Source organism: Mastomys coucha, unplaced genomic scaffold (assembly GCF_008632895.1).
Source record: "Mastomys coucha isolate ucsf_1 unplaced genomic scaffold, UCSF_Mcou_1 pScaffold16, whole genome shotgun sequence".
In the NCBI taxonomy this organism is placed as follows: domain Eukaryota; kingdom Metazoa; phylum Chordata; class Mammalia; order Rodentia; family Muridae; genus Mastomys; species Mastomys coucha.
Genome location: NW_022196898.1, coordinates 17,143,928 through 17,161,427, shown reverse-complemented (window position 1 = coordinate 17,161,427; position 17,500 = coordinate 17,143,928). Strand labels below are relative to the sequence as shown.

Below are 17,500 nucleotides of genomic sequence, written 5' to 3'. Positions count from 1 at the left end.
AGTAGTCATGTCCTCAAAGTCATCACAAACTTTGTACCAAGCTAGGCCCAGTCATCTGTCCTCAACAAGCTGATTAAAAGAGCCAAATTAGATGCAAAAAGCAGAAAAAGAGAGTTTTATTCAACATGGCCACATTGCGAGGACGGACAGAGAAGCCCAGAGCCTTAGGTTTTTAAAGTTGTGAACAGACACACCATGGCCAAGGCAACTCTTATAAAGGAAAGTATTTAATTGGGGCCAGCTTACAGGCTCAGAGGTTCAGTCCATTATCATGGCAGGAACATGGCAGCATCCAGGCAGACATGGGGCTGGAGGAACTGAAAGTTCCACCTCTTCAACTGAAGGCAGACAGAAGACTCCAAAGTAGTTAGGAGGAGGGTCTCATTGCCCACCTCCACAGTAACACACTTCCTCCAACAAGGCCACACCTACTCTAACAAGGCCACAGCTCCTAATAGAGCCATCCTCTGAGCCAAGCATATTCAAACCACCACAACAAGTGAACCCTCCAACCCCCACCCCAAGTTGATGTTCAAGGTATTTAAGTTTAAATAGAGCACTAAGGATATGCACATCTGAATAGTTCTGGTTAAGGTGTGGTCCCGCCAACGGCTGCCATCTTCCCGGTTTCATCTCACCCTATAAGGTGATTTGATAAGTTGTGAGAATGGTATGAAATCTCTTTCTGGATGAGAAGGTCCATTGCCTACCCCCTACCCCACCCTGAGTAGAGCACCTTTTCCTTCTCTCATTGTGAGAATCCTGGGACAATTAATTCCCATTTCTTTGGGATCCATTGTTTCAATAGTTTTGTAGATCACAAGGCCTCTTCAGGGTCTCTTCAGAATATCTTCATTTAAGCCTAATTTTAAAAGCACACCTTAAACTGAACCTTTTGTAAGGCGGGATAATAACTTCCATGTCTGTGGAGGGTTTGGAATGTCCAGAACCTAATCACAACTTATCCTGGGCTACCTTTACCCCTCCAATAGCCACTCCTTGCCTGAGTCTGAACCTGAATTAAACTTCTTTATGTCTATCTGGTGAAACAGTTTGTAATATATAAATTTAAGAGACCACTAACTTCCATAAACCAAAAACAAAGAATGCCAGCAGATAGCATCTGAGACCTAACATAGACATCTATCTTGCTGAAACCCACCTATCAAGTATTTCCACTAACATATTTGAAAAGTCTTATGAGGTTCTTTGTTGTTACTATAAATCTAAATGAAATTATTACCATATTAAAATATATTGGTATTGGAGGAAACCATAATCTGTGTTCCCAAATCTCTTATTTGACTCCAGAATAAATCATCTCATCACTTTTGAGATTTCTTTTTGCATCAGCAATTATATTGTGATCAAATTGATCCCTCCCCTGACAGCCAACCATCAGACTGATCATGGGGATCCCAAAGGAAGAGTTAGGGGAAGGACTGATGAAGCTGAAGGGGATTTACAACCCCATAGGAAGAACAATATCGACTAACTGGACCACCCAGAGCTCCCATGAACTAAACCACTAACCAAAGAGTACACATGGAGAGACCCATTGCTCTAGCTGCATATGTAGCACAGGATGGCCTTATCTAGCATCAATGGGAGGGGAAGCCCTTGGTCCTGTGGAGGCTCAATACCCCAGTGGCAAGAATGGGTGGGTGGGTGAGGGATCACCCTCATAGAGTAAAAGGTGAGGGGGGATAGGATGGAGGATTTGCAGAGGGGAAACCAGGAAGGGGGACAACATTTGAAATGTAAATAAAATGAGCAATAAAAATATGTTCCTCTAAATTAATTAATTAATCCCCTTACTACCATCTCTGGTCCCTCTCCTTATCTCAGTGTAGCTCTTTTTCAGAGCTAGCCCCCTTTGCTTTCATGCTTCTCCCATTTTCACCACTATTAAACAAAAATAGTTTTGTGATTTCAAGAATATCATCAGAGCACATGAGTCACATATCACACTCAGTCAGCTTTGCTATGCCATGAACTAATCAAACATATTTGGAAAACACCTTAATTTATGACTTTCTATGTTTATTATAAAACTTCTGAAAACAGTGCCATGTTAGTAGGGTAATAGGAACTTGTATTCTTGGTTCATGCCCATTGAAATTGGCTCCACAATAAACTTTCTCTTATTCCTTTTGAGTTTTTTCACCAACAAAGATAATCTCATCACACTAAAACTGAACAATTTAGCACACTAAGCCTAATTACCTCTTTTTACTGTATTTCCAACATGCATTTCAAGGCTACGCCATCACTTACAATATTAATCAAGGAAACAAGGGCTTTAGCTAGGAACGGAGGAGGATGCTTTACTTTTAAAGCAAAATTCTATCTCAATTGCTTTCAGCAATTTAAGCTGGATTTCAATGCACATAAAGCCTGGGTAAAATATTAGATTGTACTCAGGTGTGCTTTATGGCCTTTGTGAAATTTTTCACATCCAGCACATGGCTTAGATAAGTGACTGTTTAAAAGGGAATGAGGTGGGGCTGGAGAGATGGCTCAGTGGTTAAGAGCTCTTCCAGAGGTCCTGAATTCAATTCCCAGCAACCACATGGTGGCTCACAACCATCTGTAATGGGATCCGATGCCCTCTTCTGGTGTATCTGAAGACAGCGACAGTGTATTCAATACATAAAATAAATAAATTAAAAAAAAATCTTTAAAAAAAAATAAAAAAGGGAATTTAGTAAGTTTGCATCAGGTTCAAAGGTTAATGGTAAAAGAAATGTGCCTATGGGAAAATTATCAAGACATGTCTCCTATTTGAAAACTAACAGAATCTGGCACCTTGATCTTCCTAACAGTTGTATCTCTTTAAGGGTCTATGCAGGATCCCTGGAAAAACAGATAAATTGGGCCACATACAGCCACTATGTGCCAATCTCTAAATGACATTATGTGTGTTCCCTATGAAATCACTGCTGCTAAGAGACACAGACAGGGTTTCTCTGTATAGCCCTGGCTGTCCTGGAACTCACAATGTAGACCAGGCTGGCCTCAAACTCAGAAATCCACCTGCCTTTGCCTCCCAAGTGCCGGGATTAATGGCATGCGCCACCACTGCCCGGTGAGACACATATCTTTTAAATACTTATTTGATTTCTATACAAGACAGATCAAAAAAGAAAAAGGTGTCTATTTATTCTGTAGCTGCTATGATTAAGAGTTACACTGTGAAGCAGTTGTTAAGGTGTCTTCGGATTTGACTATAAGTATTTAAAATATATGTATGATTTAGTAAAAGGAGATTAAGTTATCTTTTGAAATTTTGCTCCATCAAGTCAAATTAGAGCACTGACTGCTCTTCCGAAGGTCGTGAGTTCAAATCCCAACAACCACATGATGGCTCACAACCATCCATGAGATCTGATGCCCTCTTGTGGAGTGAAGACAGCTACAGTGTACTTACATATAATAAATAAATAAATCTTTTTTAAAAAATTAAGCCTTTTACTAGGGAGATGGCTCAACTGGGAAAGTGCTTGCCTTGTGAGCACAGGGACTGAGCTGGATCCTGAGTACCTATATAAAAAAGATGAGTGCGGTGGTGTGTGCTTATAATCCAAGTTCCGGGACAGGGGGGCAGATACGTTTCTGTGGCTGGATGGCCAGACAACGTAAGTTTAATGGGTGAGCACTAGACCAATGAGAGGCCTTGTTTGAAAACTAGGGTGCATGACAACGGAGGAACAACACTGGAGATGGTCCAATAGCCTCTACATACATGTGCACAGGAGCCCACCCACAAATAGACACTGGTGCATAAATGCATATATATAAAATAAAATAAATAGGTATTTTCAGTATGACAACTTTCTGATGCTGTTATTGATATACTAAACCACGTAAGGGGACCATTTTAACTAATACATGCTCAATTAATTTTAGTTATTGAATGAACACACTTTAAAAATTTTAATGGCCAATTAAGTACATAATACAAAAATCAATAAAATTAACAAGCATATGTTATAGTTAGCTAGTGAAGTATGAACATAGTTTTACTTTTTAGAAAAATCATGAGGCTTGTAGAATAATGCTGGCTTTATTGATTTTTTCTTGATAAAAATGAAAGAACTAAGCTCTCTATATTCTTATAAACTTCATCTCCAACTTCTATAAAGATAGGTAGTACTTGAATTCCAGAGTAAAAAGGCTAACTGAATTCTTAAATGATATAACTTTTAAAAGAGGAGCAATTGAGTTATTACCACCTTGCTCAGGAATCTAACGAATTTTGAGAAAATCAATTACTCTAGTTTTTAAAACAGAAAATGTACTATTTTTAGTGTGCAAGGAGTCTCTCATTAAGCATCAACAAGACAGAAATATGCAACATTACAAATTTAAAGAGAAAAGATATATAAATTATAATAAATTATATGAGTGTGATATGGAACAAACACTACACCATATGCAGGAATTATAATGAAATCCATGTACATTAGCAATTTAACAATTTTCTTGAAAAGAAACTGATTATTCCTGTTCTTTTTCAAAGTAATAATTTCTTATAAAATACTAACAGTGTATATTTATACATGCATAAATAATTTATTTTTGAGATAAGGTCTCTTACTCTATAGTCCAAGACCTAAAAGTCACTTCAATTCTCCTGCCTCACCCTCTAGGATTTCTGGATCAGAGGTCTGAGCTACCATGCCTAGATCACTAATGTTGTTTTATTTTAAGGTTTTAAGCTAGCTAATTAAATAGCACATTATAAAAGTTGAGAAATACTACACTTTGATTTATACTTTACTGTGGTGTAGCAGACACTGGACGTATTTTATTTTAATATCTTACTTTGGGTAGTGAACTAAGTGACAGAACCAGTTCAAAACTTTTGGGGATTGGCTCCAATGCTTTGTCTTAATTTGGCTCCCAAAAATCACACAAGAATATGCATGTCCAAATGCTGAGGGTCTCTGTCCCCAACTGGTTTTTAATTAATCAATAGAGAGTCAGAGGCCAATGGCTGGGCAAGGTGAAAGAGGCGGGACTTTTAGGATTCCAGGGCAAGAAATGCAGGAAGAAAAAGGAATTTTCCATGAGAGGGGTGTAGGATGGACCATGCCATGACAGGGAAGCAGAAAGAGCAGAATTAAGAGTCAGGGAAGTGGCCCAGAGGTCACTTGATTGGGTCTCTGGTAGCGGAGATAAATTTAGAAAGTGTTAACTCAGGAACACTGGAGGGGAGTGTAAGCTAGCCGTGGGGAGGTTTAGAAGTGCCCAACCATTGAGCTAGTAAGGCATATTCAAAATAACACTGTGGGGTATGTGTGTGTGTATGTGTGTGTGTGTGTGTCCTTCATTTGTGAATCCAGAGCTCTTGGGCAGGTACAGCAAGCTCAGAGCAGTTTAACAATTCACTACTACATAGAACCATCACTAAGGTAAGTACGCAAGGGTTTATGGGTTTACACTATAGATATATGTAGTATATCTATTATTAAAATATATACTATATTTGACTCAGTTTTGTTTATATATTGTCATATCAAAATAACTGAGAAAGTGAAATCAGCCATTGTGTTTTAAAGTTAGTATATCTTAAAGAGTTTTATGTAGACGGTTAACCAATTTAACCACACTGTTCAACATCAAAATTTTATTCCTAAAGTATGAACAATGTAAAGCTAAAACTTACAAGAACATTAAGATTCAGAAGAGAGTTCCAAAGTACAGCATTGGTTTAACAACAGGAGATTGGTCTTTTGTGTATTTTTTAGCACCATGCCATGACTTTGTTAAAATAACCAACTAAACAAATTAAATGCACGGCTATTTATTTTTTGGTGATTTTCACAGGTGATCCTTTGACATTGAGTTTGTCCACAAAAATGTTTGATCTTCTCCCACTCTCAATGGCTGGACTTCGATGAATTTTCTCTCTAAGAAAAAAAAAGAAATAGACATAGGACTATTAAAACCATTTAAAAATACTCAATGATTTATAAGTCACTACCTATAAGTAAAAAGCCACTGTAATTTAGAGTTTTATCTTTAAAGTTCCTTAACTATAGACAACTACTTTATTGAACATAAGAAAGTAGGAGTTATTATCTAAGATTTACTGAATCACTTGCAGCTTAAACAGTGTTGTTAAAAATGATAACCATAAGTGATATTTATACTTAATTCAGTTCTTGAGTTGTGCCACCCAAGTGTCAAAGGGAATCAATAGTCACGCATATCTAATACTTAACATGTTGGCCAGCACACTTTATCATGGGGACATTCAGTCCTGAAAATTCTACTGGCACATACTTTCTAGAACTAGAACCTAGAATTTGTTTAAACTTTGAACAAGTTTAACCGTAAGCTTTTAATGTGAGACAAATATTACCAAAAGATAGAGGCAAGTTTTAAAGTCTTTTTAAAGAACGCATTGAGGCTCTAAATTCCTAAACAAGTACTTTCAAAGACACTACGCCAGCTCGTGGACTTCCAAATTATTTGATGCTCATTTCTCCAGCACTGGTTCGATGAGACCTTCTCCAATCCTTGGCTCTTGGAGCCTAGACTGGATTTCCATTTCAAGAGTTTTTCTGTTTGAAGTTTCTCCCAAGAACTCTTCAGAATATGTACTAAATGAATAAAAGCTACATATATTTGATTTTTTTTTTTGAGACAGGGTTTCTCTATGTAGCCCTGGCTGTCTTGGAACTCACTCTGTAGACCAGGCTGGCCTCGAACTAAAAAATCCACCTGCCTCTGCCTCCCAAGTGCGGGGATTATAGGCGTGCGCCACCACTGCCCGGCAAAAGCTATATATTTTAAGACATGGCTTCAACAAAAATTTTCTGGTTATTCCAAAAGCAATTTCTTTCTTTTTTATTAGATATTTCTTTATTTACATTTCAAATGATATCTCCTCTTCCCATTTCCCCTCCAGGAGGAAAAAAAAACTGTTCCCTCCCCCCTCCCCCTGCTCCCCAACATACCCTCTCCCTCATCCTGGCCCTGGCATTCCCCTGCACTGGGACATGGAGCCTTCACAGGACCAAGGGCATCGTCTCCCATTGATGACTGACTAGGCCATCCTCGGCTATAAATATGCTGCTGGAGCCATGAGTCCCACATGTGGGACTCTTTGGCTGGTAGTTTAGTCCCTGGGAGCTCTGAGGGTACTAGTTAGTTCATATTGTTTTATGTCCTAAAGGCTTGCAAACTCTTCAGCTCCTTGGGTCCTTTCTCTAGCTCCTTCATTGGGGACCATGTGCTCAGTTCAATGGATGGCTGTGAGCCTCTACCTCTCTATTAATTGGGCACTGGCAGCTCAGGAGACAGCTATATCAGGCTCCTGTCAGCCAGTACTTGCTGACATCAACAATAGTCTCTGGGTTTGATGATTGAATATGAGAAGGATTCCCAGGTGGAACAGTCTCTGGATTGTCCTTCTTTCAGTCTCTGCTCCATAGTTTGTCTCTGCAACTCCTTTGATGGGTATTTTGTTCCCCCTTCTGAGAAGGAACAAAGTATCCACACTTTGATCTTCCTTCTTGAGTTTCTTGTGGTTTGTATTTTGGGTATTCTGAGCTTCTGGGCTAAAAGAGTGCATACCATGTGGGTCTTTTGTGATTGGGTTACCTCACTCAGGATGATATTCTCCAGATCCATCCATTTCCCTAAGAATTTCATAAATTCATTGTTTTAAATAGCTGAGTACTACTCACATTTTCTGTATCCATTCCTGTTGAGGGACATTTGGGTTGTTTGCAGTTTCTGGTTATTATAAATAAGGCTGCTATGAACATAGTGGAGCATGTGTCCTTATTACATGTTGAAGCATCTTCTGGGTATATGCCCAGGAGTGGTATAGCTGGGTCCTCTGGTAGTACTATGTCCAATTTCTGGAGGAACTGCCAAACTGATTTCCAGAGTGGTTGTATTAGCTTGCAATCCCACCAGCAAAGAAGGAGTGTTCCTCTTTCTCCACAACCTCACCAGCATATGCTGTCACCTGAGTTTCTGATCTTAGCCATTCTGACTGGTGTGAGGTGGAATCTCAGGGTTGTTTTGATTTGCATTTCCCTGATGACTAAGGATGTTCAACATTTCTTTAGTTGCTTCTCAGCCATTTGATATTCATCAGTTGAGAACTCTGTTTAGCTCTGTACCCCTTTTTTTGTTGTTGTTGTTTTGCTTTTTCGAGACAGGGTTTCTCTTTGTAGCCTTGGCTGTCCTAGAACTCACTCTGTAGACCAGGCTGGCCTCGAACTCAGAAATTTTCCTGCCTCTGCCTCCCAAGTGCTGGGATTAAAGGCGTGCGCCATCACCAGCCAGCGGTACCCCATTTTTTAATAGGGTTATTTAATTCTCTGGAGTCTAACTTCTTGAGTTCTTTATATATATTGGATATTAGACCTCTATCAGATATAGAATTGGTAAAGATCTTTTCCCAATCTTTTGGATGCCGTTTTGTCCTATTGACAGTGTTCTTTGCCTTACAGAAGCTGTATAATTTTATGAGGTCCCATTTGTCAATTCTTGACCATAGAGCATAAGCTATTGGAGTTCTGTTCAGGAAAATTTCCCCTGTACCCATGTGCTTGAGGCTCTTCCCCATTTTCTTTTTAATTAGTTTTAATGTATCTGCTTTTATGTGGAGGTCCTTGATCCACTTAGACTTGAGCTTTGTACAAGGAGATAAGAATGGATCGATTTGCATTCTTCTACATGCTAACCACCAGTTGAGCCAGTACCATGTTGAAAATGCTGTCTTTTTTCCACTGGATGGTTTTAGCTCCTTTGTCCAAGTGACCATAGATGTGTGGGTTCATTTCTGGGTCTTCAATTCTATTTCATTGATTAACCTGCCTGTCACTGTACCAATACCATGCAGTTTTTATCATAATTGCTCTGTAGCACAGCTTAAGGCCAGGGATGGTGATTCCACCAGAGGTTCTTTTATTGTTGAGAATAGTTTTTGCTATCTTAGTTTTTTTGTTATTCCAGATGAATCTGCAAATTGCTATTTCCAAGTCTGTAAAGAATTGAGTTGGAAGTTTGATAGGGAATGCATTGAATCTGTAGATTGCCTTCGGTAAGATGGCTATTTTTACTATATTAATCTTGCCAATCCATGAGCATGGGAGATCTTTCCAGCTTCTGAGATCTTCAATTTCCTTCTTCAGAGACTTGACGTTTTTGTCATACAGATCTTTTACTTGCTTAGTTAGAGTCTCACCAAGGTATTTTATATTATTTGTGACTATTATAAAGGGTATTCTTTCCTTAATTTCTTTCTAAGCCTGTTTATCCTTTGTGCAGAGGAAGGCCACTGATTTTCCTGAGTTAATTTTATATGCAGCTAAAGTGGTTTATCAGGTTTAGGAGCTCTCTGGTAGAATTTTTTGGGTCACTAAGTATACTATTCATATCATCAGCAAATAGTGATAACTTGACTTCTTCCTTTCCAATTTGTATCCCTTTGATGTCCTTTTGTTGTCTAATTGCTCTGGCTAGGACTTCAAGTACTATATTGAATAGGTACGGAGAGAATGGTCAGCCTTGTCTAGTGCCTGATTTAGTGAGATTGCTTCAAGTTTCTCTCTATTTAATTTAATGCTGGCTATTGGTTTGCTGTATATTGCTTTTACTATGCTTAGGTATGGGCCTTGAATTCCTGATCTTTCCAAGACTTTTATCATGAAGGGGTGTTGGATTTTGTCAAATGCTTTCTCAGCATCCAATGAGATGATCATATGATTTTTTTCTTTGAGTTTGTTTATATAATGGATTACAATGATGGATTTCTGCATATTGAACCATCCCTGCATCCCTGGGATGAAGCCTACTTAATCATGATGGATGATCTTTTTGATGTGTGCTTGAATTCGGTTTGTAAGAATTTTATTGAGTATTTTTGTGTCAATACTCATAAGGGAAATTGGTCTGAAGTTTTCTTTGTTAGGTGTTGTGTGGTTTAGGTGTCAGTTAATTGTAGCTTCATAGAATGAATTGGGTAGAGTACCTTCTATTTCTATTTTGTGGAATAATTTGAGGAGTATTGCTATTAGGTCTTCTTTGAAGGTTTGATAAAACTCTGCACTAAACCCATCTGGTCCTGGGCTTTTTTTTGGTTGAGAGACTATCAATGACTGTTTCTTTTTCATTAGTGGATATGGGACTGTAAAAATCATTTATCTGATCTTGATTTAACTTTGGTACCTGGAATCTATATAGAAGATTGTCCATTTCATCTAGGTTTTCCTAGTTTTGTTGAGTATAGGCTTTTCTACTAGGATCTGATGATTTTTTTGATTTCCTCAGTGTCTGTTGTTATGCCTCCCTTTTCATTTCTGACCTTGTTAATTAGGATACTGTCTCTATGTCCTCTAACCAGTCTGGCTAAGGGTTTATCTATTTTGTTGATTTTCTCAAAGAACCAGCTCCTGGTTTGGTTGATTCTTTGTATAGTTCTTTTTGTATCTATTTGGTTGATTTCATCCCTGAGTTTGATTATTTCCTGCCTTTGACACTTCTTGGGTGAATTTGCTTCTTTTTGTTCTAGCGCTTTCAGATGTGCTATCAAATTGCGGGTATATGCTCTCTCCAGTTTCTTTTTCGATGCACTTAGAGCTATGAGTTTTCCTCTCGGGACTGCTTTCATTGGGTCCCATAAGTTTGGGCATGTTGTGGCTTCATTTTCATCAAACTCTAGAAAGTCTTTGATTTCTTTATTTCTTCCTTGACCAGGTTATCATTGAGTGTTATTAAGCTTCCACATGTACGTGGGCTTTCTATTGTTTATATTGTTATTGAGGAGCAGCCTTAGTCCATGGTGATCTGATAGGATGCAAGGAATTATTTCAATCTTCCTGTATCTGTTGAGGCCTGGTTTGTGACTGATTATATGGTCAGTTTTGGAGAAGGTACCATAACCAAAAGCAATTTCAAAGATGAAAGTTTTTATAAAATTTATCTAAAATATCTAGTCCATGTGAAATATCAAATTACATTAAATACTTACACAGTACTATTACATATTATGAAAGTATTTAAATTCATTTATAATTAAGTGCTGAATTTTGACTTGGTAAGAAAGTTAAGTTTTTTTAAATATAAGACCCTTTTCCCTTATGCTGTCTATATAAATATCTAAACTTTGTGTGAAATAAGTTCCAAAATAGTATTTGTTGGTGTTCAGAAACAAACTTTAATTTGTATGGACTACTTAAATTCAAGTTAAATTTAAGTTCCTTTTTTCATAAAAGATACATGTTGGATATTCTTAAGAACTTGATAAGAGGTAAAATTACACAACTCTTATTGTTGTGTTTGTGTATGAGGATGAGAGTAGGTTCATGTTGTGTAAGTGCACTTATATAGGTCATAAAATTTTTGGTTACCATTGTTTAGGCTATGATTTACAAGGTAAATTCGGGATCTGTCTGTCTCTTCTTTCTCAGTGTTAGGATTACAGGTGCATGCTACTATGTCAGGTTACTTATTTTTTTCTTTAGAAATAGCCTTTACCTCCTTTTGAGTTCCCGTGACCCTGAATGCTCATGACCCACGCTTCGCATTCCAGTGTTTCCTGATCGTCCAATAGGCTTGTACTTCAGAACTTCATTTTGCCACTCATCATCAAAAGCATAAGCATCGCCTATATTAAATATCAAAATAGAGGGAATGAGTACTTAGGGAATGAGTACTTCCGTCACTACTGCCTTGGGTCATCACACATTTCATGTAGCCGAACCTTACAGCAGAAGCAGAAGCTTCTGCAATATTTCTCCTGTATTCACTACCTGATTACTGATAATATCGTTCTTTTCATTTACCTTCTTGATTATCCTATTACTCTATATGGACTAGACGATTCAAGTATACTAATTTATGAAATCTACTTTTGAATCACATCATAATTACCATGATATTTAGAATCATTTCACAATGACAATAATGTTCCCTATGTTCTTAGACACTCCTTCAGGAGCTTGTATTTCTATTCAGTGCTTCTTAACAACTTCTTAAGCTTGATGTCAATTTCCTAACACTCAATTTATGATGTCATGAAGTAGGTAAAATAACTTCCATAAAAACAACACATAGATGCTTTTTAGATTACTTTTGTAAAATTTTCTTAAACTTGTTTTTTTCCAACCAATTGATTATAAAATACTCAGTGTATATGTCTACATGCATATACATGTATATAACTTATTTTTTAAATTATATGTTTATGTGTGGATAAGCACATGTAAGTGCTGGTGCCCTTGGAGGCATCTCTCTGGAGCTTTAGTTAAAAGTACTTGTGAGCCACCTGATGATGCATCCCACACAGGATGACCCTGGAACCCTGACTAGGGCCTGCAAGTGAATAAAGAAATGACAACACACATACAGAAAAGTTGGGGTCAGATGGGGTATAAGCACTCTGTTGGAGTAGCACCAACTACTCCAAACAACAGCCTAGAACCTCACTGCTTTTACTGAACAGTGGGAGGGGTTAGCTAGTATCCACAAGAGGTGTCTGTATACAAGTAGTCTAAATCTATAATCCATGCAGGAGGAGGAAGCGGCTGTTGCTAGTTTTTGTACACAATGTAAACATTCACACTTGGACTTGAGGGAGAAGACTTTGCCAATTTCTCATTGGTCTGAAGCCTTGGTCCTTGTCATGGCTGTACCCACATCAATGATGTACATTCATTTAGGACTTCACTCATCCTACTAACTGCTAACTACATCCTGATAGTGGGAATTGAACTAGGGTCTTCTAAGAGTAGGATGTAGTCTTAACGACTAACCCATCACTCCAGGAGACTCAGTATATATTTTAATAAGATCACATGATTATAATAAAGAAAGCTTGTTATTTGGTTTTCCTCTTATGACATAAGAAACTTAATTATAGTTGTTATTTCGATGTGTGTGTGTTTGTGCATATGTTTTGGCCTGTACACTTTGCAGCTGTGCAGGACAGACAACTTCTAAAAGTAGGTTCTCTCCTTCACCATGTAGGACTTTGAGAGTTAAACTTGAGCTATTAGGTTTGGTAATAAGTGCCATAGAACAATCCCACAAGAGTAATTTTTATCTAATTCAAATATAATTTCTTTTTCTGAATGATGCATTAATTTAAGCTCTTTACTATGATAAAACATTATTCAAAGTACTTTCTGAAAATTTAAGATAAATGTACTGACATTTCAATATAATTCAGTTTAAGTTAAAGCAAAACATGATTAATGTTTATTTAGACAAAGTGAATATTTTGTCAATTAATGATGTTAGTAATTTTAATTTAAAATATAATGAGAAAAGTTAGACACTAGAAGGGCTTAAATGCATTGAAGAATAAATATAAAAACCTAGAAAACAAAGATTTGCTTAGTATTATGCATGTTATCTTATGTATACTAGAAATTAAAATTATCTGTACAAACTGTAGAAGTTTTGATCTATTTACAATGAAACTTTTAGGTAACCACTTAGATTACCTTTGAAAAATAATATTTTTTGCAGTCATAATGGTGGCATAAATTGAGCATACCATGAATAAAATATATCAAAATAATCAAGTTGAAAAGATGTTTATACATGCATAAAACTATTAAAAAGAAATTCATCAAAATTTAAGTGGTTCTTTGGGATTGAAGTTATGATTGATTTTTATTTGTTCCTATAAACTTTTCAAGTAACTTCTTGACAATCAAAAAACTAAAAAGCTTATTTTGCCTATTGATATTACTAAAAAAAATCCCACAAATCTTTAATTTTATCATCTCATGAGAAAACTGGTATCTCACATTAACAAATTATAATTTGTTATAAAAGTATATATTAGATGATAGGACCACAATTGTATAACTTTGACAAAAATTTCCTTCACATTCTTGTAAGCTATCTTAATAAAAAGTAAAATTCATTTAATTCTAGAAATGTAGTTACTACTTTAACTTTTGACAAACAATTTTGTGTGTGTGTGGTGACTTACTTTCATTCATATTGATGAACTCTTGGTTGACCTCTTCATCCCCAGTCTTGTTGTTCTTTGACTTCCTAATGACATGACCTCTGTCATGGATATGATGACCAACAGCCATTCTTTCTAGTCCACTGTCAGAATCTCTCATTGCTTTTCTGGTTTCTTTTACCTTTAAAAATACAGTGAACATTATTTAGTTAATACTTATCTATATCAAATGGAATTCATTCTATATTTGCCAGGGTCTGTTTATGAAGTAAAGCTGTGGATTTGCTACTCCAGTGTCTATTATTTTGTATAATTAATAAAGTGAGTAACTATACTCAGTTCTATTATCAACCTGGTGCGGTAATAAAATTACTAATATTTCTTCAACCATTTACAATTTAACCTTTTCCAAGTCATAATAAAAGATTAAAACAATGTTTTATGAAACTTGGTTATATAGGTAAATTATAAAAAGAAAAAGTTATATAAAATCTTCAACACTGTCTTTGACAATGTAATGGATAGAAGCTAATAAGTGTAACTACTTATTCATCGATTATATGGAAGGGCAAAGTCTCATGACTCCTACCTACAAACCTCATAGAAGTATTACTAAAATGTTCACACTAGCCAAAGATTATTAATGTTTTTCTGTTTGACATCTATAATTTTACTTAGTTTACTTTAAGACTCACTATGTTCATCAAACTAAAATGGCAGCAAATTTGCTAAATAATGCAAAGAGATTGCTAATAGATATGTTTGTATGTCAGAACTGAAATTCTGAATTACTTCATAGTCATTATTCAGTGATTCTAAAATCTTACTGTAACCCACAAGGTAAAGAAAAAAATGGGAATTTTCATATCAGTTTGTAGAAGCCATCATTATTATGGGTCCATATTTAAAAATTTGTTTTTCCTCCCTGTCACTTAATTCCCAGAAACAATGTCTGAAACTATTAATAAACGCCTAGACCATAAACCTCAGCTGGTTTTCTGACTTGTTCTTAACGTATTGTCCCTTTTATTCTAATCCTGGTTTAACTACATGGACAGCTTCCTTTCCTTGTCTCCTTATATCCATCTCCTTAGAGTTCTTGGGGGTAAATCTCCCCTTTAGTCTATCCTAAGTTCAAGGTTTCCATAGTGATGAGCATCTTATCACCTTGCCTCCCTTCCATCCTTGCCACTGTTAAACAATACATTTTTTCCATAACTTACTACAATGCTAAGAATGTTGAGAAAATCTTCAATGCCAGGCATGATAGTTCATACCAGCAACTGCAGACCTAAGAGAGTAAAGCAGGACTGGGGAAGTTTGAGACCAGCTGAGTCACTCAGGAAGACTTCATCTCAAGAACAGTAACATAAACTTACTCCTCCTGGAGCCCTACGGGTTTGAGTTGAGGCCTGGAAAACCTTTGGTGGTTCATCTCCTACTTTGGAATAGGTCATAACAGAGGAAGAACAAAATGAATGCCCATTTGGATCCATTGAAAGTTGGCCCTAGAGACAAAGGAAGTTGTAAATTAAGATTCTAATCAAATATGAAGATTGAACGCCAAGAAGCAACAATATTATATATAGTTGATACAAATGGAACCTGGTGTCCTAACCTACTTCCATTTTTAGTGCTAATATTCTACAAGTAATTCACATAATCTGAGTGTGTATAGCTTAGATTTAAATAAAGACGCTAGAGTCCCTTAGGCAGAGACTATTTCTTGTATAGCCTTGACAACCAAGAGGTATATACCAGAAAATTTTATACTTTGAGTATCAAATTGATACACTCCCAAAACTACCACTAATGCCGTAGATGGCATTGTTAAATGATCCATAGAATTCCAATGGATATTGGAATGAAATAGGCAACCTTCAAATCAAACCAAGTTACTTGTTTTGATCCTACTATTATAAGCACAGCAGTAGACATATTAGTATTTGTTTAAAAATATAAAATGTTTGGATCTAATCTAGCATATAAACCATTTGTTTTCAAAGATTTTTTAATTTTAAAACTCAGTTGCTAGCATCCAGTGAGTTTTTGAAGAGGTAATAATAAAACATGTAAATTTATAGAAAATGTTCATGTACAATAGACTCAGAAGAACATAATTGAAATTGTAATGTTTAATTGTATTAAGCTAATTCATGTGACTTTTCAGATTTATAGATTGCAAAATAAGTGAGATATAATTATAAGGTTTTTATTGACTAAGAAAATATCAGCAAAGTCATATTATAATATCCTGATGTAATATAATCACTTAAACATTTGTTTCAGGTACAAGATATATAAGTATTATATGTGTTAATCATGTAAAGTTTTTTTATTTTGCTATTTTAACTATGGTTAAAGATGTTTGAAAGTTACTATAATATTGGATACCAATAACTAAAAATAATGTTCTTATCAGTCTATTTTTAGTACTTACAAAGTTTCTCTGTAACTCCTGTATACCATTTCGCATATTTACCATCATCCGATCCATTGTCTGAAAAGGGTTGACATCTGTATGCTACAGAATATTAGGAGGTATATTAATTACATCAAAGATGATGTACATTAAAGTCTTCCCAAAACAGATGAAAAATTTTCCCAACTTACTGTAAGATAATCATGCAGTAATCATCTAGGGAAAAATAATTTGACTAAATTAGGACAAATTGACTAAATTGGACAGAAATGGAACTGGTCCCCGTGTTGACTAAATTGACTAAACAACAAACAATTTTATTTGTTAAAGAAAAAGAAGCATATACAAAATCTCAAACAGCCAATCTAAATTAGAGAATTACACTGCACACACATATATACAAATTCTATACCTATGTATACATACTATACACAAACACATGCTTTGTATGTATAAATATACATATATACCATTTCTCAGCTTTCTTAAACCAGTTCTTCCTTTTCCTCCAAGCTTTTCTTATCTTCTTACTAGTCTCTTATGGTTTCAGTAGTCCTTTTTAGGGAGAGATGACTCAGATGGCACATACTGCTCCTACATAGCACCTGAGGTCAGTTCCCAGAAGCCAAGCAGCTCTATTGCCTGTAACTCTAGCTCCAGCTCCCAAGTATCTGATACTCTCTCTTTGGCCCCTATGGGTAGTGAATTCATGTGTACAACACCCGCCCTCTGACATAAACACATAATTAAATTTTTAAAAAGTTACCTCTGATTGATCTTCACCATTACACTCAAAAGTTATGGGTTGTGGGTCTGTATGTTCTGTGGGTTTGTGTGTTTGTATGTATCTCAGCGAGAAGTTGCTCATTAGTTTATTAGTATCTTTGTGTGTTTGTATGTATCTCAGCGAGAAGTTGCTCATTAGTTTACTAGTATCTTTGTGATATACTGCTTGTTTTCTGTCACTAGTTCCTCAGGAAGGAAAAATGCTACATCTCAAACTTTAGAAACATGGATAACTCAAATTTAGTGCAAAAGAATAAAAAACTTTTCATGAGAATATAAGTACAAATATTCTAAATTCACTGTGTTCTAATTCTTGGACTACTCTTCAGTGTTAGAAACTA

General features: G+C 36.1%; 1 protein-coding gene across 4 annotated transcripts in view; it reads right to left on the bottom strand.

Annotated features, from left to right (window-relative positions):
• Positions 1–5,617: 5,617 nt before the first annotated feature.
• Mlf1 (myeloid leukemia factor 1) overlaps positions 5,618–17,500 on the bottom strand; it is a 32,011-nt gene continuing 20,128 nt past the window's right edge. For 3 of the 4 annotated variants that reach the window (XM_031374048.1, XM_031374049.1, XM_031374051.1), the window contains 5 exons: positions 16,392–16,475; positions 15,331–15,459; positions 13,973–14,132; positions 11,506–11,635; positions 5,618–5,915 (listed from right to left, as the gene is read on the bottom strand). In XM_031374048.1, the coding sequence (XP_031229908.1) occupies positions 5,810–5,915; positions 11,506–11,635; positions 13,973–14,132; positions 15,331–15,459; positions 16,392–16,475 (609 nt within the window). In that variant the 3' untranslated portion in view covers positions 5,618–5,809. The remainder of the gene's footprint in view (positions 5,916–11,505; positions 11,636–13,972; positions 14,133–15,330; positions 15,460–16,391; positions 16,476–17,500) is intronic. The other variant, XM_031374050.1, reaches the window with a different exon arrangement.